This window comes from Channa argus, chromosome 1 (assembly GCF_033026475.1).
Source record: "Channa argus isolate prfri chromosome 1, Channa argus male v1.0, whole genome shotgun sequence".
NCBI lineage: Eukaryota > Metazoa > Chordata > Actinopteri > Anabantiformes > Channidae > Channa > Channa argus.
Genome location: NC_090197.1, coordinates 36,070,804 through 36,096,963, shown reverse-complemented (window position 1 = coordinate 36,096,963; position 26,160 = coordinate 36,070,804). Strand labels below are relative to the sequence as shown.

Genomic DNA, 26,160 nt, shown 5'->3' with positions numbered 1-26,160 from the left:
TATCTTATAGTGCTACACATTCCCTAGAAATATTTTGACCCCTCTCGTAAAAGGAAAATATCTGCATTTCCCTTCGAAGTAGAGCGTACCGCATAATAATATCCAGAATTTGTGGTGAAGGAAATGCTGCCGCTTATATCATAATGACCCTTTTGAAGCAATAGCTAAAGTTATCATGCTGCATAATTAGCATCCCTTAAACACATCGCACAAATATTGAACCTAAGTTACACTAAGACAGTAATTGCTGCAAGGTGTTAACAGATCACAATAGATTGTGCAGGTGTTTATGGTTTTGTGCTTATATATAATCTCTGTTTGTCCTCAGCACCATGGTTGATCTAAATTCCATGTGGTAACAGCTTGGCACATGTGTGAAAGGCATCATGGTTTTCAGTTTAAATGTTTTGAAGCTCATCTGCAGCAGCAATCACGAAATGACTGAGACTTCAGTAGATTCCAGGCACTCGCATGTTAAGGTTATTCTCCACTGCCTGTTTTTAAATGCTGAATCAGGGCTTTCTCTGTGGCTGCACCTCTTCCACTCTAGCAATAGTTCAGTGTCTGGTAGTGGAAACAAGCTGCAATATTAAATAAGCAAATCTAAGAATCAAAGAGAGGCAGAATTTTCAGTTCAAGTTTTGATTCAGAATTTCCATCATAGCTGCAAAGTATTCAAAATCTAGATTCTATTGGTATGAAATATACAAAAAAAAGCGGTGTGGTGGGGTGAACATGTTAAAACAACTGAGTTCTTCCTCCTTTTACACTGACTGCTCCATGTCTCTTTTACACCGTTTTTTTAAAGGAAAAATCTTATTGATGTATTTTTCCTCTTTTCTACAGCCTCAAATACTACAGCCTTTCAACCTCTGCCTCAACGAGCACCCGCACCAGGGAAGACTAGTAAAAACTCCCCTCATCGAGGGCCACAGTGACCTCAGAAGGAGCAGATCAGAGGAAGGAACCCACATAAATGCGGACCATTTTGTTGAACGATTTATGGCAGATGTGTCCGGCCCGACAGACCCAGACGAGCTGAGTGATCTTCTCAGCACCCACCTCCATTGCCCAGCCTCTGAGGCTCCAAAGGGAGTAACTGGCAGAGACAGGTTAGCATCTGCAGCTCAGTCTGCAGTGCAGCGTGAGTGGAGAGGCCCCGCTGCACTACTGCCGAACTCTAATGCTCCTAGGTCTGCCGGGTCAACTTGCCCTCGCATGCTGCAGCAACCTCGCCTTCATAAGCGCGTGTCTCTCCCTGCACTTATGTCAGGGGGCACTGGTGGCTTTGCCTCTCTAAAGCCAGGGAGTCCCTTAGGGGCTCTGGCGAACCGGACCAAGCAGCTGCCCCCTCCGTCTAGAGGCCTTCCCTGCTTTAACGCTGAACCCCAGGTGCAGGCTCCAAGTCTATGTCACACTTCACTGCTTCAGCTTCACAGAGCACCAGACCACTGCAGGCATCCACGGTGCACCAGCTCATGCCGGGAGCAGCCTGGCCAGGGGACGTTTAAAGACCCCGGCTCAGCCAAGATCCTGAGTCCTTTGAGTCGCTCATGCCTCCCCAAGCCAAAGATTCCCTGAGGAGCTTAAATCTACCCGTCAAAACTTAAGACTGGAATCAGTCTGACATTCATATTCCCCTTAATGGCCTTCTCCCCCCTAGTGATGAGTGTAATTGCTTTACCTTTTCAGTTTCAAAGGAACATACACTGAGCTCATTAACCCATATGAATCATTCAGGGGCTGCCTGTGTGACTGACACTGGTTTAGTGACTACTGTACAGTATTGTTTCTAAATTGGCTTCCATGTCTCCAACCTGACCAGTTTATGGACACATGGTATGTAGCAGGATCTTCACAACAGTTTACAATGCAGTGGAAAACAGTTTTAGATTTAGAGGAATTTACAGAAAAATAAATGCCTAGTTTCCTGGCTTTGCATGTGCACATGGATGCTGCCGACTGTCACCATTAACCGAAGTCAGCTTTTTGTTTATTTCGAAATACCTGCTGGCTATTTTCATAAGTCTGCGTTGAATTGTCCTCACACGATTGTGCCCTCTGACACACAGCTGCATTTGGTTTTACACACTGAGGTGACATGAACGTGACCTTTGCTGTGTTTTAGAAGGCCCAAGGGAAGATAGAGGCAACAGCAAGAAGTGGGAAAGGGAAATAAATAAATAAATGGAATGAGGAAAGAGAATGAGTTAAAACACCTTGGAGTTGTTACTTCCACAGTGAAATGTTGTGTTTGTGGGTGAGAGAGAGAGATGAGAGACCTAGAGGTGAGGGACAAATAGGAAAGCTGCTCCACACTGTAGGTGCATACATGCTTCTAGTTCAGCTCTCTTACCTTTACATGCTGCGATACTTTGAACCCTGCTTATAATAGCAGAAGGGGTTGCATAGCTTCTGTGTAAAAGCAATTCAGATGGAAGTATGAGCTTCTAAAAAAATAATACCGTGCTGTTGGCAGAGATCTAATTAGGAGAAACAGAGCTGAAGTGAGGAATAAGCTTTCATAATGTAGCAGAAAAGACCAGAGTAATAAGGCACTCACATACTTGATTGTTCTCCGACACAGTGTACTGGAGTCTTCCTTATAATAATGCACTAACACATGCAAAGTACTCTGAAGTGTCTGTTACCTCATGATTAGTTTGTGCGTTTTTTGATAGAACGCGGTTATGAGGTACAAGAAAGGATGAGAGAGGAAACGATATGCAACAATGCTATTTTAAGATTTCACTGACGCATCACATATAATCTGACATAAAGGTAAAGAAATGTCATTTGTTCCAGTGAAAATACATTTAGTGCAAAAATGTTGAAAAGATTAATAAATTGCTACAGTTGCTGCCTAATTTTAAGGTATTGATGGAAAAATATTTAACAAGTCAAATTTAAGTTAAGAAAAGTGACAGTTGATTTAACGTAAAAAAATGTTTAAATCCAGTTAAATAACTCGAGGGATATTTTTTCAACACGCACACTGACTTGCTTGAACCTTGTCCTTCAGTGACCAACACACAGAAACATCAACTAACTGTGATTCATTAGCTGTGTGAAGCTCCTGACTGGTGTGTGTTTGAATGTCTGAGATGCTCACTTCACCCCCCCCCTCTTCCTCTGCCTCTCTCGCTATCTTGCACATCTCTTTGGGAACATCAAAGATATTAAAGCAATATTTTCAGGTAGGGAGCCTTTGGGGCTTAGGTGGTGTTTCTGTGGGACTCTTGGAGAATTGTTTACTTCTCTCCTTTTGCAGTCAGATGCTCCCAAAATGTCCCCAAACGGAGAGCAGCAGTGTGTTAAAAAGGCCTTCTGACAGCAGCTCTGCTCTCTTCTCTGTCACGCTGCGTGACCGCTTGGTGTACGCCTCAGGCACTGTCCGGTCTGCTGCGTCCAGTAATGCACCCTACACAGAGTGAGACACACACACAAACACACACACCATATGCATACACATGCAGACACACATGGTACTGTACATAGTGAACGCGTGAACAGAAACTCTGGTAAAACTCAAACACTGACACAGCACACAAATCAATTGTTAGTTATCACACAAAGGCTTCGCGAACACACACTTTTAATTTTATAACAAAGTGCACAAAAGTGGAGCTTTGATAGCTCTCACAATATGAGCTCTCCAGATACACATCGATCCATCTGTCCGCTGTCGCCGAAGAACAATGGCCATCTCTAGATTAGTGTGGAAACTGGGGTGGCTGGTTGGTTTTGTGTGTGTGTGTGTGTGTGTGTTTGGATCCATGTTTACCTGTTGGATGGCTCAACATTGTGCCAAACCAGCCAAGCAGTCAACACCGCTCCATGAAGCCAAGAAAAACCTATTTCCTTTAATGAAAATGGAAACACAGACAGAGAAAGATACATGCAGAGGACGAGGAAGATGCAGAGTAGAGGGACAATATAATGGAGCAGGAGGAAAGGGCCAAGATTAGGAAATGTTGTGAGGAAAGTGGGAAGGATCAAAATTGGCTGTGTTTAGCATGTTTTCTGCTTGTGAATGTTTTATGAAGGTATATAATGCTTGTTTGTGTGCACTGTGGTCCAGAGGATAGCCTGGTCCCCTCAGCTGTGTCAGTCACTGCTTAGTAATGCCAAACAGGAAATCAATGTTGCCCACTACTGTGTGTGTGTGTGTGTGTGTGTGTGTGTGTGTGTGTGTGTGTCTCCAGACACCTCTGGCTGCCAGTGATTCTGTCTTGGAAGAGTTTGTGTGTGTGTGTGCGAGAGAGAGAGAAAAATACAGAGAGAGGTGTCTGCCCACAGGCCAAAAGCAAATTCATGCCAGGGAAAGCTGGGCTGTGCCATCCTTCTCTCCCTGTGCTGTATTCCCTATCTCCAAATCAATGTTCCTGCTCAGTTTGGCACTGAAGCCAATAAGTCTTGCTAGCTATGCTATAACAAAACCACAACTGGGGTGAAGAGTCTCTGCAGCAATTTGAATCAATTCTATTGCAGGATCTTGAATCATTTTTGTTGTGAGAAGACTCAAATTATTAAGCTGCATTGCACAACAAGAAGAAAAGTTACCAAAGGGGCCCTGTTGTTCTGTATGCATATCAACCTAGATGCATTACACTTGACTTGTAACCAGGAAATCCACTGATATTTTGAATAAAGTAGAGCTACTGCAAATAGTGTATTTGCAGCTTAAACTTTTGCTTTTACCTGAAAGCTGCTACAATTAATACTTTTAAATTGTATCAGTTGATCAAATTACTGTGTCTGAATATAATCAGCAACTAATTGTGCTGTTCTCTTCTGGTCTACAAAGCTTTTAGTGCCTTTAAAAAAACAATTGCATATTTTCAGCAAAAGTATTCTGATTAATCCATTGTACAGTACCTGCCCAGCACCATACTGCAGATAGTTAAATGAAGTCTGCAGGAAGTTGGAAAGCATAGTGAAGCTTTCATCAGCTTATGAACCTGAAATTTTCTTTAAGAGTTAGTGGAGAGCTAAAAGGAAAGTGAATATATTTACATGTTCATAAAATCATTATAATGTCAATGTGTTTTCAGCTTGTGATTTTTCCGTCAACAGGAGCAGTTGTTTCTTAGCCTCCTCTTCCTGCTCCTGATGAACACAAACATAATGCTGCAAAGACATTTTTCCACTTTTTTAAAACTAAGTTTACACTTGTTGTTTAGTGTATATGTTACCCAAACAACAGCAGACATGGTGCAGTCTGTTGATATACTTTAATTTCCATGGCAAGTTTCGATTGTCCACTGAAACATCCCATAGGGTAGCTATTCACATATCATCCCGTAATATACAAGGTCACTGTGTTTATCACTACATAATCTCCTTCAGTATTATAGCTGCTTTCAGATGTTAAGCGCCGTCTCTCGTATGCTGTGCAATACTGTTTGAAGCAAAAAGCTGAGGGAATGCTACACTGTATTTTGAGTGACCTTTTATGCAAATGAAAAAAGCAAATAAAGCTTTGTAAAAACATTATCAGGAGCACTTTAAATGGCATTAGTTATTAATGTTGAATGAACATTAGACTGGATTTAGACGCTATTTATAATTTAATTGGTTTTACAGTATGTGTTTTGATTTCTGTTAATCATGTCCCCGCAAAGGTAATCACACATCTTAAGGAAGCAATGTGCAACAGCAATAAAGGTCAAAGCAAAACATTTGACAATTGTTTGGTTTTGGATTTTTTTTTTTTTGTTGTGTTTTTTTTTTTATATATTGTTTTCATAAAAAGTTGCTTGCATGTTAGATCAATAATCTCCTGGCAGGTTTACTTTCAGTGGTTAAATGTTAGCAAGAGTCAAAATGTTAAACATCAGAGTAAAGGACTGTGCTCTGCCATTAGTGACAGGCCATAGGCGAAGACATGGGTAATTCTAAAGTGAAAGGTTGTCCACTGAAAGTTGACGCCACCAACACTTACACGCACAAACATAAAGCTGCTGATGTCAGTACGAGATAAAAGAGAAACCTAATTCTCAGTTTGTTTTCACTTCGCTGGTTGTCGTTCTCTGAAAATAAAGTATGATTGTGAAACAAATGTGCTTTTGTCATGTTTTGTTATTTTTAGAAAAAATTGAAACTTTGTTTTTTTTTTAATTTCTCAGAATTTCAGCCCACTTCCAGAGGCATGCAGAGGTGATACAGGTGAAAATGGGAAATTCAGGCAATCTTCAGGCCTGTCACAGGCTTCTCAGGAGGACCCCAGGTGAAATGAAATAGAACTGTGGGTGTCCATAATGAATATGGGCATTTTCATTTGAAAAAACATGAGTTATGAAGTGAGAAATAAGGAGAGGTAGATGGACTTGGACTTGGATATGACTTTATTGTGGTATGCTTCACAGGAAATGCCTTAAAGCAGAGACATTTCCCTTCTTGTCAAATAAATTAAACTAAGTAGCATTACTCATCTCTATTCATTAAAAACCATGCAGCCCCTGTACACCTTGCATATAGTCCACTAACTAATGAGGTTATGCGCTTCAGAGACGATGGGTGGGTAACAGCCTGCCAAGCACAGGGAGTAGCGTGACACTGTCATTAACTTGGAAAAGTGGGAGACGGAGTGCAAAAGGTTTTCTCTTGAAAGGAAACCAAGCTCTTTTATCATGTCCTGTCAGATAACTTTCAGATTTTCCCCTTTGCATTTCACAAGTCCTGCGGATTGCTGCTCAGAGAAGAGCAGTTAAGCAGAGCCATCTCATTGCTAATATTCACACGTGTGAAAATGACAACAAACTTAAATTGAACCACAACACCTCAAACATATGGTGGAAGAAACAAACAAATTGAATAATTAGAAACGCAATACATTTTCAAGTTCCAATATAAAGTGGAACAAACCAGTTGATTCACGAACCAATCAGGTGAGAGGAGTGGTCAACACGTGACATTCATCGCTTGATGGCTCTCTCTTTTTTTAATGGAACATACCATTTTAGATAAGGATGGAATCAGGGGAGGAGACAAACTGAATTGGTATCTTCGAGTTTGTGATTGACTAAACACACCTGGTCTAGGTGATCAGCTGTGGGTGGGGCAGGGATAGTGTGAAAACAAGCAGAGCAGAGTGGGGTCTTTGAGCACCAGGATTAGCTATTGGTCTAATTAAGTGTTTATCAGTTTTTGTACTTTTATCTCCACATATGATACATATGCTGTCAACTTGTTGACTTTTTGGAAAAATAGGGATGTTTGCTCTGCAGTCTTTAATCACATCAGGTGTGGGCCTCCAAATGTCGCTACAAGCTGGAAATAGAGTTTCCTGGCCTGCCAATATCGAGGTAAGGTGCTGCTTGTGTGTACTGTGAGCTGATGTCTTGGCTTTGCTGTGAGCTGTTATGCTGCTGGCTGCTGTAACTGCTCTGCTTGTTGACGATCTCTTGGCATCTGTTTGGTTTTGCTTTTTTTTTTTTTTTTTTTTTTGCTGCTTGATATACCCATATCCATGTTTATAAGACTTGTGAATTAACTTCCTTACTACTGGCTGAATTTATTTCAGGGCTGTGCAGCATGTGTATTTATGCTTTCATTTTGTTAATGTATTTAGTGATGAAATGAATCCTGATGATTTAAGTACTATGGTTGTTAGGAGCTGAATTAGTTTTGAGGCATATTTACCTCTTGATTGGATTGCTGCTGCTGCTGCTGCTGCTGTTGTTTTGGGGGGGATTTCCCATTGGCTCCATGCAAACTTGGTGAAGATAATTATGTAAATTGGTTTTAGAGATGTAAACATTATTGTTCTCTTGCACACCGCTCAATGGCACAATTATTTCCCTCATGGCATGCTCAACATGGCATTTGTCATGCATAATCTACGTGGTCACATGCACATTCTGTCCACACTTCCTATTGGCCCAAAATTAGATAAAACGATTCATCTTAAATCAGTGTGTTTTAATGTGACTGCTTGCTTTGATGCTATAATCATTTATGCTTCTAACTGTTGCCTTTACCAGTGCTGCACAATCTGGTCTATCTATTGCACTGTGTTTTCATTTCCTGGTTATCTATGCTTTAAAGTGTTTATTGTGACTTTGTGCATGACTCTGATGGTGAATTCCATGTCTGTCATAGTCCTTTCATAAAATGCCTTAGACAGGAAGGACCACATGTTTCAGGAGCTTATGGCTGATCAACACATAGTAGATTCCAGTTGACCCAGCTGCTGTTGGGCTCTGTTTTTAACATGATTTGGGTGGGTGTATTGTTGTCACACTCAAGCCTTTGTTGCGCTGAACTCTGTAAATTTCAGACTGATGAGGATATGGACCTACGTGCCAAATATTAACTCTGTACATATCCTGCGTTCAGTTATTAAAGCTTTTCAGTGGGAGTTATCTGATTGAATGGTGTATTGCATTACACAGGGAAAACCCTCTTCTCTTTAATGTAGTGACTAGTTTAAGTGTTACTAAATTATAAAATAATTTAGCAAATTGCTTGATAATGCTTTGGGCTTTGCTCTTTGAGAGGACTGGGGTTTGACAAGAGATGGACATCATGTGGAAACCCATTCAATGACTAAACCATTCAAAGAAAGGAAAGAGTATAGGGAGCGTTCAACAAAAGATCATTTAAAAACATTTAAAAACACATTTAATTCAAGCTTAAATATCAGCACTGCAGGGGACGAAAATGTGCAAAAATGTTTAAACTACGCCTACTTCAGTATACGGTAATTGGAAGGCACAGCCGAAATGCCTTGTTCACCCTCTGTATTCACATGTAAGTTTAACTAAATCTAAGACAGGACAATTTAAACATGTACTATTCAGATTAATGGATGCTATTTTGCACTTCTATGTTTTCCCCAAGAATTTTTTTTGCAGGGGTTTAGTTGAATAATAGTCACAGTTGTTAAGTATATAGCATTGGCTGTGTGTAACTGGGCCTCCATTCTTTTTTCCACGAGGTCAGTTTCATTCTTTCAAGGGCATCAGTTGTGGCTGTGTTCGTTTCAGAAGAATGGCTTTCCTCTGCTGTTTAAAACTCCTAATGACATGTTGCAACATATTATTTAGAAGCAGGTGCTTTAAAAGGTTTAGGCTGATGTGACTATGTACAGTTTGCCAAGTGACCAGTGGTGCATAAAAGGTAAACAGGGCACGGTTAATTGTACAGTATGTGAATCTAATCCCTGGCGTGTTGTAAGGGGGTTAATGCTGATTGTGTAGCAGAACGTCTTTGCTGAGGCCAAAGATGACTGCTGGTATTTTGCATCTCAGTCACTTTTATTGGGGGTACTGCAATAATATAGCACATTGTCTGTATCAGCGGTTCTTGGGCCCATCATTAATTCTCCTTGTTGGTTGCAAATCTCTGTCTTTGTAATCAGTGGTGTGTGGGAGGTAGTCTTCAATGAAATTTAATTGAACTTTCAAGTTTAGCTATAATTAAAGTGTAGGTAAGTATATTGAATGCAACTTAATTTTACAATTTTTTTTAATTAAATATCTTTTATAAGATTTTATAGGGTTGTTTAAACATCTTTTGCTGGAACCGGAAAAACATATTGGAATTTAGTTCTTCATGTCCCAGGGAGATGGATGATAAAATCCTAGCTGTTGGTGCCAGCTGACAATTTAACTCAGGATTTTTTTTTGTTTTCAGTTCATTCACCTTCCTGTCATTGTTTCTTAAAATATTGAGCCTACTGGGACACCACGCTGGACACCTTCTTTTTAATGGTGACAAAAGCACAGAGGGCCTTTTATGTATTTACTGGCTTTATTGCTCTGTTTTCAGGCAGACACTTTCTGCCACCAGGGTACCCAGCCACTTCTTTTGAAGGGGAAATGCCAGCCTCGTTCTCATCCTCCGGCAATACTTTCAAATATTCACAAGCGCTGCAGGCAAGGCGGCTTAACTTGAGTGTAGAGGGAAGGTTTTAGGGGAGAAAGACACAACATGTGAGTGTACACTGTGGGATGGCAAAGGAACATGACCATAATTGGATCCCCTGACAGCTGTTTGACTTCTACCTCCTCCAGGACAGGACCTTCTTACTCTGGTGCTCCAATTCACACACAGATGCTCATTGCTAAGCACAACTTCCCCCGATCAGGTTGAACTACACAGTAGTGATTATCTTTTAATGACCTACATGTTGCTCATCTACTGTAAGAAAAGTCCTGCTTTCAAGCATAATTTTTACACCAGTTTTTACCCCGGATCTCCTTCCTGAGCTGGGGATGGGGCTGGGCTGTTTGGGGTTCAGTGTTTTGCTCAGGGACACTTCGGCATGCGGTCGGGAAGAGCGAGGCGGGAACCTCCGACCCTACCTCTGCCGGTAAGTGGCCACTCTACCAAGTAAGCCACTGCCGCCACTAAGCATGATTTTTGTATGTATAAGTAAAAATAAAAAAACAATGATGTCCTTGTGAAGGTTGATGGTGTAGTCTGTCTGTGTAGATTTTAGACATTTTTTTTGGAAGCTAGTTTTTAATCTGTTTTCCCCTTTTCAGTGTTCTGGACAATTTTCGTCTCACAGTAACTTTTGGCTAGTGCTGTGACGTTTATGGAGACACGGGCTCTGTCCAAAATCAGCCACTGCTCACTATATAGTGTATTGGTCATTCAGTAGTACTGTCTGAATCTATTCATTATATAATGCTATCAAAACCTCCACAGTGGAACTGAAAAAGTAGTCTGCACAGCATGTACTTTCTGCTAACATTCCTACAATGCAAAGCTCCCTGTTCTAGAGATGAGAAAATTATTTTTGCACGGCTCGAGTATTGAGGACAAAATATGACACTTGCTATTAAGTGTCCAAGTGTATTTGCTGCTCAATACTAAGTAAATTAATAAGTGGTAAGACTAGTTGCTGTGGGTGTTATTTCATTGTCTTCACACCATTACCACATATTGTCGACTACCAACACTCGCATGTTGACGTCTCCAAGGAAAAGGTGACAGCTGACATTGAAACAATACTGTTGTTGCTTCAGAGACCGAACTTGCTCTTGAGACTTTATAGACATTACAGAATCCCTGTTCATACGACTTGAGCCTGATTGTGCTCTATTTCATACATGTTGTCAGTTTTCTTGTTGTCTTAATTACCCTTGCTGCACCCAGTGTATTTATCAGTTTCTCCTAGATTTCAGACATTTTTGTGATTTAAGATGTAAAATGGCTGATTTTTATGTGAGCTTTTCTGAAGAAAATGTGACGTAAGCTGCAGTGTTTTTGTGATGTTTTATTTTGCAAAGTCCCCCATATTCATTGGAGATAAGTTGCATTAATTGTTGCAAATTCCTGAAGGGACAGACTTTAGATAAAACATTAACATATTTCTGACTACCAGGATCGCAGTATGAGGTATTATATCCATCATCTTCATTCAATTTATCACTAGGTCTATGAACTACAGGGAAACTTGGATAGTCACCTCTTCACCTGTGATTAATTATTTTTGTTTACTATAGCTGTACCACCATTATTGAAGATACCTTATTAATTTTCTTGGGCCATATATTGTGGTAAACAACAAAGTGGCCCCTGACAGGTCTGTACTGCCTGGGTCTATAATACCTAGCCCTTTCTACACCATGCAGCTGTACCGTACAGGGATTAATTAAGATGAGATAATGACTGTGTTGTGAAGTCAAAACAATGCCCTCAAAGCTCAGTAGGGTCAATTAGCAATGACCTATGATTACCGCAACAGGGAGTGCTTTTGATGGCAGGAGGTCTGTTGTTTTGGCATCGTTGTACTGTTTTTGCTTGATTTTTATTTCGCTTTGTACAGAATCCGATGTCTTTCAGCTCGGGTAAATCCCAACACTACACTGTATCCATCTCTAATAATGTCGTCATTAAATCATTTATGCCACATATGTTTTTTTTAGCCAACATCAGAGGAAGAGCTCTCTAGTTGAGCTGCAAAACATCCAAAGTATTCCACACTTAGGTCAAATGAATGTGGCACATCCATTTTTCTTTCTTTAAGTTGCTCTCAACCAAATTAATATTTATTATGAGCCCAATATATGTGAAGTTGCCGGGCTTCTACCTGAGTAGAGAAGTATTAGCTGTGTGATAAACAGCTTCTCACTATTTGATAAATAATCCAGCAGAAACACAGCATCCCGACAGAGCTATGAAAGTTTTATGCCCTGTGCTGCAGAAGCTCTTTCTCTTGCTGAATACCAGACATACTTGGGGAGCCGGCAGAATACCTATATTTCTGTATTTGTTTTCTTTCTCAATGTTTTTGTCTCTTCAAATATCCCTAAAATGACCCTTTCTCTATAGCTAGACTTGCATTCAGTGTTTGCTTTCAGAGAGATTTTTTTCTTTTTCTCCTCTGCTCAGATAATAAAAAGTCCCTCACAGTTTGTGCACACGATCGCCTTCCAAGTACCGATCTGCTTCTGCAACTGGCCAGTTAATGAACGTGCCATTGCTAAAACATGTCTGAAGTGCAAAGGAAGCAGTGGAGTTATCCATCAAAAACCACACCCACACAGTTTTGGAGGATATCTACAGACAGAGACTGTTGATAATTTACAGTTTTTGGAGTAGCAGCTTGTCTGACCACCTGGTTTAAATTAAAAGGAGCAGACCTCAGAGACAGACTTTGCTGTCTTAATATTATTCATCATACATATTTGTCAACGAACTTATGTCATGAGAACTTTTGAACTATTTGACAAAACTCTAATGGAACTGGATAATTCTTAGACTTTAATACTATTAATTTCGAAAATAAAAAGGTAATCTTCCTTTTTTTGTAACTTGTTGAGAGAGTAAGTTTTAAACTCCATTGTGTCGATTATTCACTAAGTTGAAAGAAATAAATTGATTTGCCTGACAAATAATTCTGCTAATAAAAGTCAGTCTTTGAGTAGTTAACAGATCACAATTTGAAGACTGATCATAAATTCTAAATCCTTGCAATGGGATTTGTTTGTTTGTCCAGCAGCATCTACGCTCTTTATTGCAGTAGGGTATTTCAACAGTTTCCACAACCCGTGATTGTATGAGATGAGCCTTGTCCATCACTCAGTGCTACACACATATAAAAATGGGGCAATATCCTCAAAAGAACAGCAATGTTTAAATTAGTTTGGTTGCGCTACCTCAGGATGACAGGGTTTTGCTGATGACAAATCTCCATTCTCTCTCAAAGGCTGAGTGAATTCTTTCTTTGCGGTGAGCATAAACTAAGGAAGAACTATAGCCAAGTCTTTGGCCTTTGTGTGCCCGGGTTCCTGCCGCCTCAGGCTACAGGCATTTCAAAGTAGTTAACTCATCCAGAAACATGCTAAATTTCTATTGGGTCAGTAAATATACCTTCTAAGGCTGAAACATAACTATGGAGAAAGCAAAAATCCAACACAACTACTATGCTTTTAAAACTGCTAAATGACTTCCTTAATTGCTAACTATTATACCTACAAGTGGGAGGACAGCGAGTACAAAATTACAGCAGTGTAATCCACAGGGTAAAAGGCCTCTCTGAATACTGTTTTTAGATACTATAAACAAGGAGGAGAGAAGAATGACTCACAGTGCTAAAAGTAAACCCATCAGTATTACTTTCTGAATCCTCCAACGTGTGTGATTTGGCATTAACGTTAGTGAAAAATTTTTATTGTTCAAACAACTGTGGTCATAAACCTGTATGTATGTATGTATGTATGTTCACTTTGTCAGACAATGTCAGGCCTTAGATTTCAACAGTGACCAGTGGGCTTCTGTTTAACAACTATATAATGATTTCAAAGCCCTTCCTGTCTTATCCATTCTTATGTCTGACATTCAAAACAGAAAACATGTAAAAGAGAAACAATTTGTTTGAGTCCTTTTGACATTAGCTAAAACTAAATCACTGGTATATTTTTATTTTTTACCTTATACAGTCTCAGTCTAACAAAACCCACCTCTAAATGAGAACAACCATTGTGAATTCAGCTGCATAAAAAAACTTTTTTTTAGATGAACAGAGAAACTCGGAGGCAGAATGAAAGACTAGATTTTTAATAGGCTGATGCTTACTTGGTTTTCTCTGCCCCCTACTTCACATTTTTTGGATGCATTTTTTAATTTCATTTTTTAAATTATCTTGGATTTATATTTCTTTCCAGAGTTTTATGTGTGCCACTCAAAATCACTTTTTATAAACCGAATAGACGTGAGCTTTTTGCTTGGGTGAACATTATCTCTCCACAGAGCACATCATTTTTCACTTGCCTACAGTAGCTCCCACCTTTTGCAAATGTCACATTGGCTATAAACTTTAACAATGCAACATGTAATCTGTGAGTGATGTGAGCTAGTTTTACATTTAAGTTGGCGCGTCAGGGAGACTTGATCTCCCTCAGAGGCCTCACATTACTGATTAAAAAGGCATTAGCTTTCCCGGCGCTGCAATGAGACAAATGCAAAAATCTAATTCACTGTCCATTCATCTCTCATCTGTCACTCCAACAACAAATCTCTGGGCTGTGGATCTGGGCTATGTCATGTTGAGGATGTTTATTTACATGCTATACTATGGCCGGACAGTTGAGTTGAGACACTGGCAGACAAAAACAACATCAGAACAACATCAGCACTTGCTTTTACTCTACTGGTTTCCACTGAAATCAAGTCAGTCCCAGTTGATTCTTGCCTGGCTGTTTCACGGTTACACTCCTACCACCAACCCTAACTAAGAGGCTGACTGGTCATCTGTGTACTCTGGAAAAGCCCTGAATGTCTGATGTTCAGACAGATCTCACACTTCATTGTGCCTGTAGATTAGAATAGTCCAGAGTGAGGCAGTTGTCTCCAAACAGCTCAGTTTGGAGAAAACAACAGGGAAGTGTCATTACTGGGAGGGACGGGTGGCAGCAGACAGACCCTGTGAGGACAGATGTGAATGAGAAGACCTGACAGTTTTACAGAATTGGTAAGCTGGGGAAAAATGAGTTACTACGTCAGTATTCATGTAATTGCCTCATGACTATAGTTGGCTATTGTTAGAACTCCTGCAATAGCCTAACATCAGTGTTTCCCACAGAATTTCACAATAATTGTGGTGGTATACTAAAACTGAAGCTTTGATCAGATGGGGGATTCATTACAAATAAAGGCTTCACTCTGTTTTTTGGGAGTTTTGGGACCACAGAGACTCTCAGTCTACTCCTATATTCCAGAGGCATTACAGAGTGATACCTCTTGCTGAACATACACAATCTTCGGCACAGACAGTGGTTTTTGGGTTGCAGAGAGAAAAGGCGTCGGCATCAGTTTCATTTGTCACGTCTTCAGTTTAAATAACGGCATTAACCTAACTGACAGCTAATATGATTTTTAGGGCACTAAATGGTGGTGTGAGGGGAAATAATTTTCTCAAAAACTATCAACGATGGCATCATCAAGTCCAGGGCTATTTTTGACTCCCAGTCCACCCCTGCTTCTACTCCAACCTGAACCCAATTCTAACTGAAGCAGTTAATCCCAGAGTGGAGTGATTATAATTGGAGAAATGCAAAGTAAGATAAAGACTAAACGTCACCGTGAACCTACGATTTTCATTTGCAATTTTTTTTTAATGCCTTATATAGAAAAATTGAGGCAAGTCCAGTTGCAAACGATATTTTACTGGATGCTTTGAGTCATTCTTTACCAGTTGAGAGACTGTGTGGTACAGAGTATGACCTGATTTCCAGACAACATTCTGCTGCTTTAAAACCACATTTACAGCCAATGTTTACTTGAATGCAACTGAATTTTTCCTCTTCTAATTCTTTTTTTTTTTTTTTAAAGCATACATAATGTAGCGAATGACAAATCCGCTTCTCTAATTAATTATAGTGACTTGTTCTTTGGGACCCAGCTGGTACTACCAATTTTTTCCATTCGTTGGTTGAGTCCAGTAAGATATGATAATCACAGAATTTCTCATGCAGAGTTACTGTGTACTGCAGAATAATGCATTCCTTTGCAAATTAGTGTGATATCATCTGGCAACTTCTGGTGACTTTTTGAGGAGAAATTATTTTCTGCAGAATAGAGTTGGCATTTCCACTTATAGACCTGTGACAACAAAGTGAAGTGGATGTTGCTTGTTATCATACTTGTTTCGTTTCTCTTTGAGGCAAAAATGGAATGAGACAGCGTAGCATTTTCCATATACACACTACCGAACGGCAGATGTTAGATGCCTTGAATGACTGTCAAGGATATTTTACACAAGATCACAATTTTCACAACTGCAGGCAAACCAGATAATAGCAATGTAGATTTATTTTACTTTAACAACAAGCTCTTTTTAAAATTATTTTAAAAACTTCTCCCATGTCACAGTTTGCTTTTACACCAGCTTACCTGGCAAAAACAGTGCAACCATGAGCATGCTTATGAGAACCAGTGAAAGCATTTGCAAACTCCCTTTTGTTCGCCAGCTCTATGTCACATGATAAAATTTGGTAAGGAATAAAATATTTGTACACTAGCTTGAGAATGTCCTGGATTCTAACAAATCTCCATACAGTTGAATTAGTGTAAAATGATGACATTATGTTTCCCCACTGGCTGAGCTTTATTTTTATTAAGATAAGTAAAACTCGGATTAGACTCTGACGAGTTGAAAATGTGACTTAGTTCGCTGAGTAATTCACACAGTGCGGTGATTGATGATGTCCCTTTCTGTTCTGATGGGAAATTGAAAGTAAGAGGAGGCATTTGTCAAACTGTGAGTTCTTTAATATTAACTAATGTTTCTGCCAAATGTGTATGGTGATCAAAATATGAGTTCAGTGTATTTTCCCCTCTGCTTCTGCTTAATGTATTCACTTGTTATGAATATTCATTACAGTTAATTTACGTGCTTTTACTTGTCAGTAATGTGAGGTTATTATCAGCTTCCTGACATACAAACATCATGTAAAGACAAAATAATAATCTTGACTGAGGATTTATAGAAAGATATACATCTGTTTGCTGTTGGAGAAATGTGATTTATTGGCCATGTGTACCCTTAACCAGGTTTGTAATGAGGTGCTGAAGTGCATGACAGAGACTCTGGTAGCAGTGCAGCGGGGTGAAAGACTATCATATGAAGTGGTGTGTATTTCTATGCAAAATGATTAAACCTAACAAAAATAAAAACCGACAGTGAGACTAAGTTAAGACGGCGTGGGAACTGCATGAAAAACCCCTTTATTCACTACAAAAAAAGCAACTCAATTGATGCAGCAGGGTTGCCAAAGCAGAGAGCTTCACAGTTTTGGTTAATTTTTGCTGAATTTCAAGGAATCAAACTTTTCTTCACAGCAGTACCAGTAACCTGAGTCCTTTCATAGTTAAGTTTGGACAATATGTTATCACTTTGTTCCAGGCTTTTTTCTTTTATTGTAGGCAATGTAACAATCAAATAATGTAACCACCATTTAAAAAAAAAAAAACACTTCCCCAGACTCTTCAAGTGTGTGAGCTTCTGCCATTATTGCTGTGTAGCAATAATGTAATGTGCGAGATGAAGAAGCCTTTTCATGGAGATGTGACTTGTTATCAACTAAATTGGTTGTCTGTACTTAGGTAATTAGTTAAAGCACTACTACAATTACCATGGCTGGCTGAAGACTTTGCGTTACATTAAGAATCATAAAGTGCATTACCGTATGTGCTAGTGTGAGCTCCAAAAAGTGTCAGCCCCTCTACAAGAACATTAATAATTTCTTAGTTTATTTATTTCAAAGGAGTAATTAGGGACTTGTCTTTTCTTGACTAAGATTTCTGTTTAAAGAGAACATGGTAGTCACAGGGCTAAGTGGGACACGTCAAAGACAAATTCTAACTTGCATAGAGTCAAAAGCAATATTTGTCTTAGTGTATTTCATCTGATGAAATGTGCTTTGGAGATGTTCTGAAAATAATTGGTACGCTCTGGGTAGTGCTGTTAGGCCTTGTAGTGCTATCTGCAGTACATAGATGCTGGATGAGGGATGGTGTTAGGCAAACGGCCACATACCTTGAATATTAATCTTAAAAGTGTGGCAGATATGGTCACTCTGTTAGGACAGAACAGAGTATTTCTACTGTATTTCTGGAATGAGCAAAATTATAAAAGAGAAGGCTACTACAGGGACACACCCTTCCCATACAAAAACAGGCCAAGACAAATCATGTAAAACAGTACACAAGTCGAAGTACACACACTTCTTTCACATGAAGTCTCTTATATTCTTGCTGTCCCCAGATGTCGACATTTGATGTTCACTGTGACAGGTTGGGTAAGTTGGCCTGTCCTCTACTGTGGGTGTGTGTGGGTGTGTGTGGGTGTGTGTGGGTGTGTGTGGGTGTGTGTGGGTGTGTGTGGGTGTGTGTGGGTGTGTGTGGGTGTGTGTGGGTGTGTGTGGGTGTGTGTGGGTGTGTGTGGGTGTGTGTGGGTGTGTGTGGGTGTGGCTGACGGAGGAGTTTCAAGGTGAAAGTAGCATAAGTTCTATAACACCATGTACTGTAACACGGAACAGAACTAAAATGCTGCAGTAGCTGCTGTCCTAAAGAAATTCCATGTAGATTTAAGGTGAACTATGTGTCAGACTGGGATTATCATTATTTTTCATTTAATTAACTGTACAGTTAATTGTTTACTGATGTTACATTACCGTTATCACATTTTAGGGTTAAAAAAAAAAAACTACATAATCTAAAGAAACCCCCTTTGATACTCGATCTGTAAAAGTGAAACCTTCAACTGTAAACACGCAAAGACAAGAACACGCTTGTATTTGATCTTGTGTTTGTTTTTTTAGATGTCCACGTCTGAAAACATATGTTTTATAAAGCTGTTCGTTTCTTGAAGCTCTGCACGCCTGTGGAATTTTTGCTTTAACATGCAGAGTTATGAATTTATGAAATAGGAAAAAGTAATTTCGGGCTATTTTCTGTAGTAATTAAAACCTTTTTTTTTTTCAACTATCAAAATATTTACATGGCAACTGTTGAAGTCACACTTGTCTAGTTTAAGTTTTAGAGTAAATCTGGTTTGTTGACTTTAGATGGTTTAAACCTGTCATTTAAAATGATCTCTGCTTGGCAAAAAAGTGATTTGGCATGACATTGTGCTACACTCAATGAATTCACTAATTAAGTTATTGCACACAGTTCATAAAAAGCCTGCAGAGAGTTCTGTCACAGCACAGTGAAGAGGGCAACCTGCCAAACGTCTGTGCTTCAACCCCCCTGTGCTATTTATAAATGTGTTGAAACGGTTTTGAACGGCTCAGCATCTTTGTGAGTTTGAACCTTCTTCTCAAGTTGGATTTCCTCCACCTCAAGTAGAGAAACATTGGATGTCAGGTGAGAATGATGTTGGTCTGTGTCATCCTTCTCATATTCTCTCTCTCTCACGCGCATACTATGACCAGTTTGGCCACTGAGGGCCTCCTGTCACAGACCCTAAGGCAGGACAGATGCCCCTTCATATGGACAAAGCCAGAGAGAGGGGCTCGCTTAGATCTCATTAACAAATTACTACATCAGTTCATCAGCATCCACACCACGGAGCCGCCTTGGGCTCTTTTTTCCTCTCCCCATCATCAGCTTTTATCCTCGCTGAGGAACCTTTGTCCTAATCCTTCTTGGAAAACAAAAAAGTGACTCCAAGTGAAAGGACCTTTCTGCTTACCCACAGAAAAGTTCTTGTCTCATCATGGTTTTTTTCTTTTTGAATTTTTGTAAACGTCCTCAATACAAACGCTTGACGTCCTATAAAAAGCAGATGATTCTGGTAAATGCACCAATCTGTAACACACATCCTCTCAATAAATATCGTGCATTTATTATGCATGTGAATGTGTATATTCCCTGTTTATGTAATCCACAGCTGCTGCACAACACACCTGCTTCTGTAGCAAGTGTTTTGAGTGAAAAATGAACAGAAACTTACATTGTTGACTAAAATACCTACGTTGTCATAATGGACTTATACAGTGTTGCATTTACCTTAGAATTAACAGGCTAACATTTACCTTAGAATTGCCTGTCTTCCCTCCTATTGTCCCAGTGTTTTTTCCCTAGTCTAAAATAATGGGCAGAGAAACATCAAAACAATACAAACAACAAAACTCAATTCATAAAGAACACGATAAACCATAAAGCTTAGCACACATAAAATCACTGTCAAATAAGATGAAAACAAGCTTAAAAGTGCAAAAAAGAAAAAAAAAACTGTTTGAAATGGTGTTTGTGCTTATATGTAAACTGTCAAGAATCGGCAGCAAACACTCAAAACATTCACTTTCCCAAATGAAGCACTTCTAAGGCCTCTTTGACAGTAACAATGGTTTAATCATGAAGCCTTGTGCCCGGGCTCACATGAATAAATGCACTAGTACATGTTCAATTTGTACATTTGCATATTTACATGTAAACAGTGGACCAATTTACGAATTAATCAACAGCTCTTTATACATGTCATCATCCATTTATATCTCAGCTTGTAATTCTGTCTGATTTACTGGAGCTCATTACGACATGCAAAATATTCATCAAGGATGCAAATCAAAACCTGTTGGTCCACAGTTTATAAGGTCAGCCATTTAACATTCACGAGGGCCAAGGTAACAGAACTCAAAGTAGGATTTAAATTTAATTAATTTCTTTCTCATGTTTATTTTATTTTTTATTTTTTTCGAGTGAACATGAATCAACAACTAGAGAAGCTCCCCAGAGGCACAAAAGTTGTTCCCATAGAAACTGCTCTCACTATGTCATTTCTATTTATTTAATTTTTGTGTCAACTCACTTACAACTCGTGAATGTCAAACTACCAAAAACATAAAAAAGCAGCAATCTGGATAAGTGAGGGTTATGTCGGTGTGTGAGGCCGCTGCTGCTGAGATATGCAGGGTCATTTGAGCTTGAAAAAAGGTTTTTTATTATGTATCTGTGAATAAATTGGATGGTTTTCTGTTTTGTGTATACATTTCTAACACCGTAACAATTTGAGCATGTTTGAAAATGGTTTTGACTGTTTTGTAACTGATAATGCTCAAAGGACACGCTGTAGTTCCTCCTTTTTCATTGCTGGTTTGCTTTGTGAGCACAGAAAACCTAAGTGACTGTGATCCATGTGAGATGTTTATCTTCGATGTCCAATCAAAGCTGACCATCGATTCCTTCTCCACATCAGTGTAGCTGTGGCAGCTCCAATCGTCCTTTTCCTTTTACCAATCTGCCAGGAGAGTCTAACTTGTCTCATTCTGTCAAAGACCATCTCCAAGAGAAATGGTCCTCATCTGTGATTGAGACATGGATCTGTAGGATCCTTTATCGCTCTGTGAAACAGCCCAAAGAGGTTTCTGAACGAGTACGTTCTTGTAAGGAGATTTTTATATTGTTGGCGACATTTATCAAAGGCTGTTAGGTGTTAGGTTGAAGTTGGGCTCCACTAGCATAGAATTAAAAAAAAAAATAGCTTTTCAGTGAGTGATCCAAACAGGGCACCAATTAACAGTCATTGTAATTGATGAATCTGCTGGTTATTTTAAAATATTTGGTTCTTTTCTACAAAATACCACAGAATAGTGAAGCCGCCTGATTTAATTTCAGACAGACTAAGTTGATGTCTTGGCTAATCAACTGTCTGTAGACATTTAATTCACTACCAGGTGGCAGCTGTGGCTCAGGAGTAGAGAGATCTTTAGCCAATCATGGGTCATGTGTTTTGATCCCCTGCATCTCTTGTCCATAGAATATGTGTACTGGGCAACAAGTCCTCCAACCTTTACACCCATATATATTGTGTTTTTTTCATTACGTCTCTTCATGAAATAACTCCTCCAAGAAGGCAGGCATGTTAAAAATGCACACCTTTTGAATGCCAGGCACTAAAATGGCACATGCTGACTACATTGGTGACTTTTACATTGGTAAAATGGTCGCGAGTTCATCATGTTTCAACCGACAAAAACACTGGATTTGATTAGAGTTAAGACACAAAGACGAGGGTTAGGTAAGAGTAAATCACTAAATAAAAATGGTTAGTTGTTGTTGAAATGTTCTGGTTTTGTTGTAGTTTACTTGTCACTAACTCCTATCACAAGAATTAGTTTCACACTGGATCAGAAATTTAGTCTCCAGTGAGGAAAGATGTAGTTGTTCACTACGGCTGCTATGCATCACCTCAAGCTAACATTTTAGGTCATTGTTGTTTATTTTTGCATGCTTGTACAAACAACTTACCCTAGTTGTATGTTACAGGAAAACAGTCTTGTCCTTGGGCAAGACACCGAACACCAAATTGCTGCCAGTTGGTCAGGTGAGCGCCTTGCATGGCAGCTGCTAACATCTGTGTGTGACTGTCTTGGGGAATATAAACATTATAAAGCGCTTTGGCTACAATAACATATTATATGAACTGCCAATTAGTTTTCTGTCAGTCAACTACTTACTTGTTGTTGCACCTCTAGGTGTGTAACAAATTGTTTTGCATCTTTTTTTTCCAGCAACATTTTGAGGTTCTGTTTTTTTTTTTTTTTTTTTTTTTTGAGTACTGGATGGCACAAAGCAAAACTTATCAGAGCAGAGATTTAGTTTTTTTCCTTTTTTCCATGATTTGAAATGAAAATTTCATATCATGATTATAGTCACCAAAATTATCATGTTATAAGTATTCTCAAAGCATTGTTAAAATGTGCTGAGAATGATTAAGAATCACTAAATAAATACAACTGATAGGAGATCAACAGTTGAAATGCAGTAAAAACAGGAATAATACCAACAAGTTCCTTTTTCTTTTAAACTCTTTAGCATGTAATATGGTACCAGACCCCCTAAATGCCTCTATTGAATGGAAACTAAACAAGATTATACTCCTTAAATATTATTCTGCCAGCTACATATAGTTAAATTACGAAACAGAGCTTCTCTAGTGTAAGTGCTTTTATAGTGTATAAAAATGTACAGATTTGTTTGTTTTACTGATATTAGGAGGAATAAGAAATGACCTGGAGAATGCAATAAAAGATTTAAAACAAAATTCAAAAGGGACTATGAGTTTTGTGTACCTTTTAACCAAACTGCAGCAGCAGGGATCATGCACGTGTTCATATCCGCAAATGTACACAAAGAACACGAACAGTGTCTATTATTTTTTCAAACCACGGTAATTAACTTTGGTTTTAATGATCATTGGAAACTGTGCTACTAAAAACTAGAAATGTTACTAAGGTTCCCTATAAAACGGGTTCATCCATAACTGTGCATTCAGTTCTGCGAGGCATGTTGTAAGTCTTACATCTAAACAGCTTGACCACAGTGCACTACATGAATACTTAAAAGGTACAAAGATATATTAAACCATAATATTCATTAATACATGTTTAAACACTGAATTAAAAACCACAAGGACACTAGTGGGAATGTCAAGGTAGTAACTGCCAAACACTATGCTCTTAATGATCTGGGACAAACCAAAGGTTTGATTAGTTTTAATAAAACGTATTAAATAGTTAATGTGAACATTTCTCTTGGAGGCCGAGGTCAGACAAAAGTCCACCGAAATAGCCACAGTGCAAAAGTGTTTGTACTGAAGCTGCATATTTCATTTTTGAACAGTTTAGTCTAACTTGACTCTGGAGTTGCCCCATGGCATGTTTCAGCATTTAAAAACAAATTAAAACAAAGACAGGCACATAATACCGACTAGTTTCTCATTACATGAAATATAATTACTTTTTGATGATTGAGAATTCATTATTTTCCTAAGGATTGCATTGACTCTTGTTAGAATTGTTAGTCCAAGGTTTCCAGCAGACTAATATCTTTTAATTAGCTAAAAGGAACTGAATGAGCTCTGTAGATTAGGTGCTCTGGAGTTTGCATTTAATGAAGTCACTGGCCTCACAACAAACTGTTGCTTGGTCAGCCACATTTTCCCCACTGATAACAAGTGATGCGATCCATGCATTAGGAGCACTGTACTCAAAGGCATAGTGCAGTAGTGTGATTTTATTGTGACTTTTTCAAATTTCTTTTTATCCCTGTATTAATCACTGCAAAAAATGTATAGATCTAAGACCAACCCAGCACTAAAAGAATACATCATTATATGCCTGATATAGAATTGTTCTTTCGCGTAGACCACACACACATGCAGTAGACCCACACATGCTTTTATTGTTTTTGTTTTTTGTTTTTCTCTTGTCAGTGCTCTTCATTTCACTCCCTTCCTCTTCATCTTCAGCCACCACTCCCGCTCTATTAGTTGGCATTTACAAGACTGAATAAATGTTGGGCACTAATAGCATTTGATAATGTAAACTCAGATCAACTTTTTATGCGGTTATCCTCAGGCACTCTCCGGCCAGCGATGCCTGAATGGCCTAACTGGAAGTTGCATTAGAAGATTTGGTTTTCATAATTTTTAGATACTGTGTGAATTTGTGGTGTTACCTTGCCAGACAAGCTCAGCCCAACAGCCGTTCTTGCCAGGCATTGTCTCTAAAACCAAAACAAGTCTCCAACTAGTCAAGCCCTGGTCACCTTTGGAAAAGTCCTGTGACTTGTTGTTCCATCCACCACCACGTTCACCATCCTATGACACCTGGTCATCTAGACAACTAGGAAAAAAAGGTCCAGATTGTAATAACTGTTCAATAGTAAAATGCTGACTCAGTATGTTGATACCACTATGCATTGTTCTGGTGTTTGATAAACTTTTAGTGTAACCGATGTATTATTGAAGCTGCCTGACAGAGCTGATATTTATTTTACTGTGTAAATGTACAATGTAATTTAAAATGGGCTAATTATCAAGGGCTTTTCTTCTTTTAATATACCCACAGCATATAAGGTCGCAGGTCGTTCATCATTTGGTTTTGTCCCTTTTTATGTAATAAGCTGCTGCTTATTATATAAAATCCTCTACTTATCCCTTTTCACATCTTAAATATTATCACTCTTGTTCAAACAAAGAATGGGACAATGATTTTGATTTGGTTAAACAATGGTTGTTGTAAGAAGTGTGGTTAATGAACAGCTGTGCATATTGATGATTAAACTTCATTAAGAAGTTCTTTTCTACAGCGGCGCATTGCATTCACCAAAGACAACAAAATTTTACACCTTATCTCGTAATTAAGGTCTATGATTTTTATTTTCTTTGGTAAATGCAATGTGCTGTTGTACTCTTTACTTTTCACTACCTAAACTTTTACTGTAGCTTTAAAATGTGTTTTAAGCTTTGTTCGGTGTAAGTAAATAATGCTAAAAGTTGTAGATGTAATATCACATTCAGCTAAACTGTCTATTAATGAGGTCTGTGAGATCACTGCCATCAATGTAACCGCAAGACTATAAATCTATACTTATTAGTGCCTCCATATAGGAATCTCTCCATTTTCCTTTTCAAGTAGCTCCAGTGATCATTCTTTTAGAAACTGCTCTCATGCTTCAAACTTCTTTCTTTGAGTTAATAGATTTTAACAAGTCATAGATGAGTGGCTAATTTGTGGGCAGTAGCAATCTGGCAGCAATGCGAGAATCATCTGTCTATTAACAAACAGATGTTCACAATTTTGTGTGAATCAATTCACACATGCCACACACAAACATGACAAAATATTAACAAAGCCACTCTTGACAAATTAAAGGCAAATCAGAGTGAGCACATAACCATTTCTGTGCTGAGGAAAAGGCCGTGCTACTCTGAAGGTAACACCATAGTACTGCACAGTACTGCATCAATGTTGACTGGGGTCATAGATCAGGAAAACGTATAGTAAATGTGATGTTTTATGACCAATTTCTCATTGGAAAAATTTCCTAACGATTAAACTCTAGGAGTGAGTATAATCCACATACAGTAGTTTTTAAGAAGATATCCATACAATTCATCCTGTTCACATACACAATCAGAGCTTCTCTGTTAACCAATTTTCCATATTAGAATTACATAAATGGACAAATGTAAACAAGAATGGAAACCAGCAGCAGACCAAAAATGAACAACTTGTTCAGTCCAGTCAAAATAAAAAGTGCCTGCTACTTTGTAAGAGTGATTATGGAGCTTTTTGCAAGCGGACACACTGCTGAAACTAACATGAGGTGGTCATCTGGATTGTGTATCTAGAGCAAAGTCGACCACTTTTTTTTTTTTTCCTGATGTGTTTTGTAGCCTTGCATATTTAG

At 38.8% G+C, this 26,160-nt stretch overlaps 1 protein-coding gene across 4 annotated transcripts in view; it reads left to right on the top strand.

Annotated features, from left to right (window-relative positions):
- Positions 1–5,839, top strand: part of ccser2a (coiled-coil serine-rich protein 2a) — a 48,017-nt gene extending 42,178 nt beyond the window's left edge. The window contains exon 10 of one of the 4 annotated variants that reach the window (XM_067516514.1): positions 847–5,839. In XM_067516514.1, the coding sequence (XP_067372615.1) occupies positions 847–1,581 (735 nt within the window). In that variant the 3' untranslated portion in view covers positions 1,582–5,839. The remainder of the gene's footprint in view (positions 1–846) is intronic. The other 3 variants (XM_067516532.1, XM_067516522.1, XM_067516543.1) reach the window with 3 other exon arrangements.
- Positions 5,840–26,160: the final 20,321 nt, after the last annotated feature.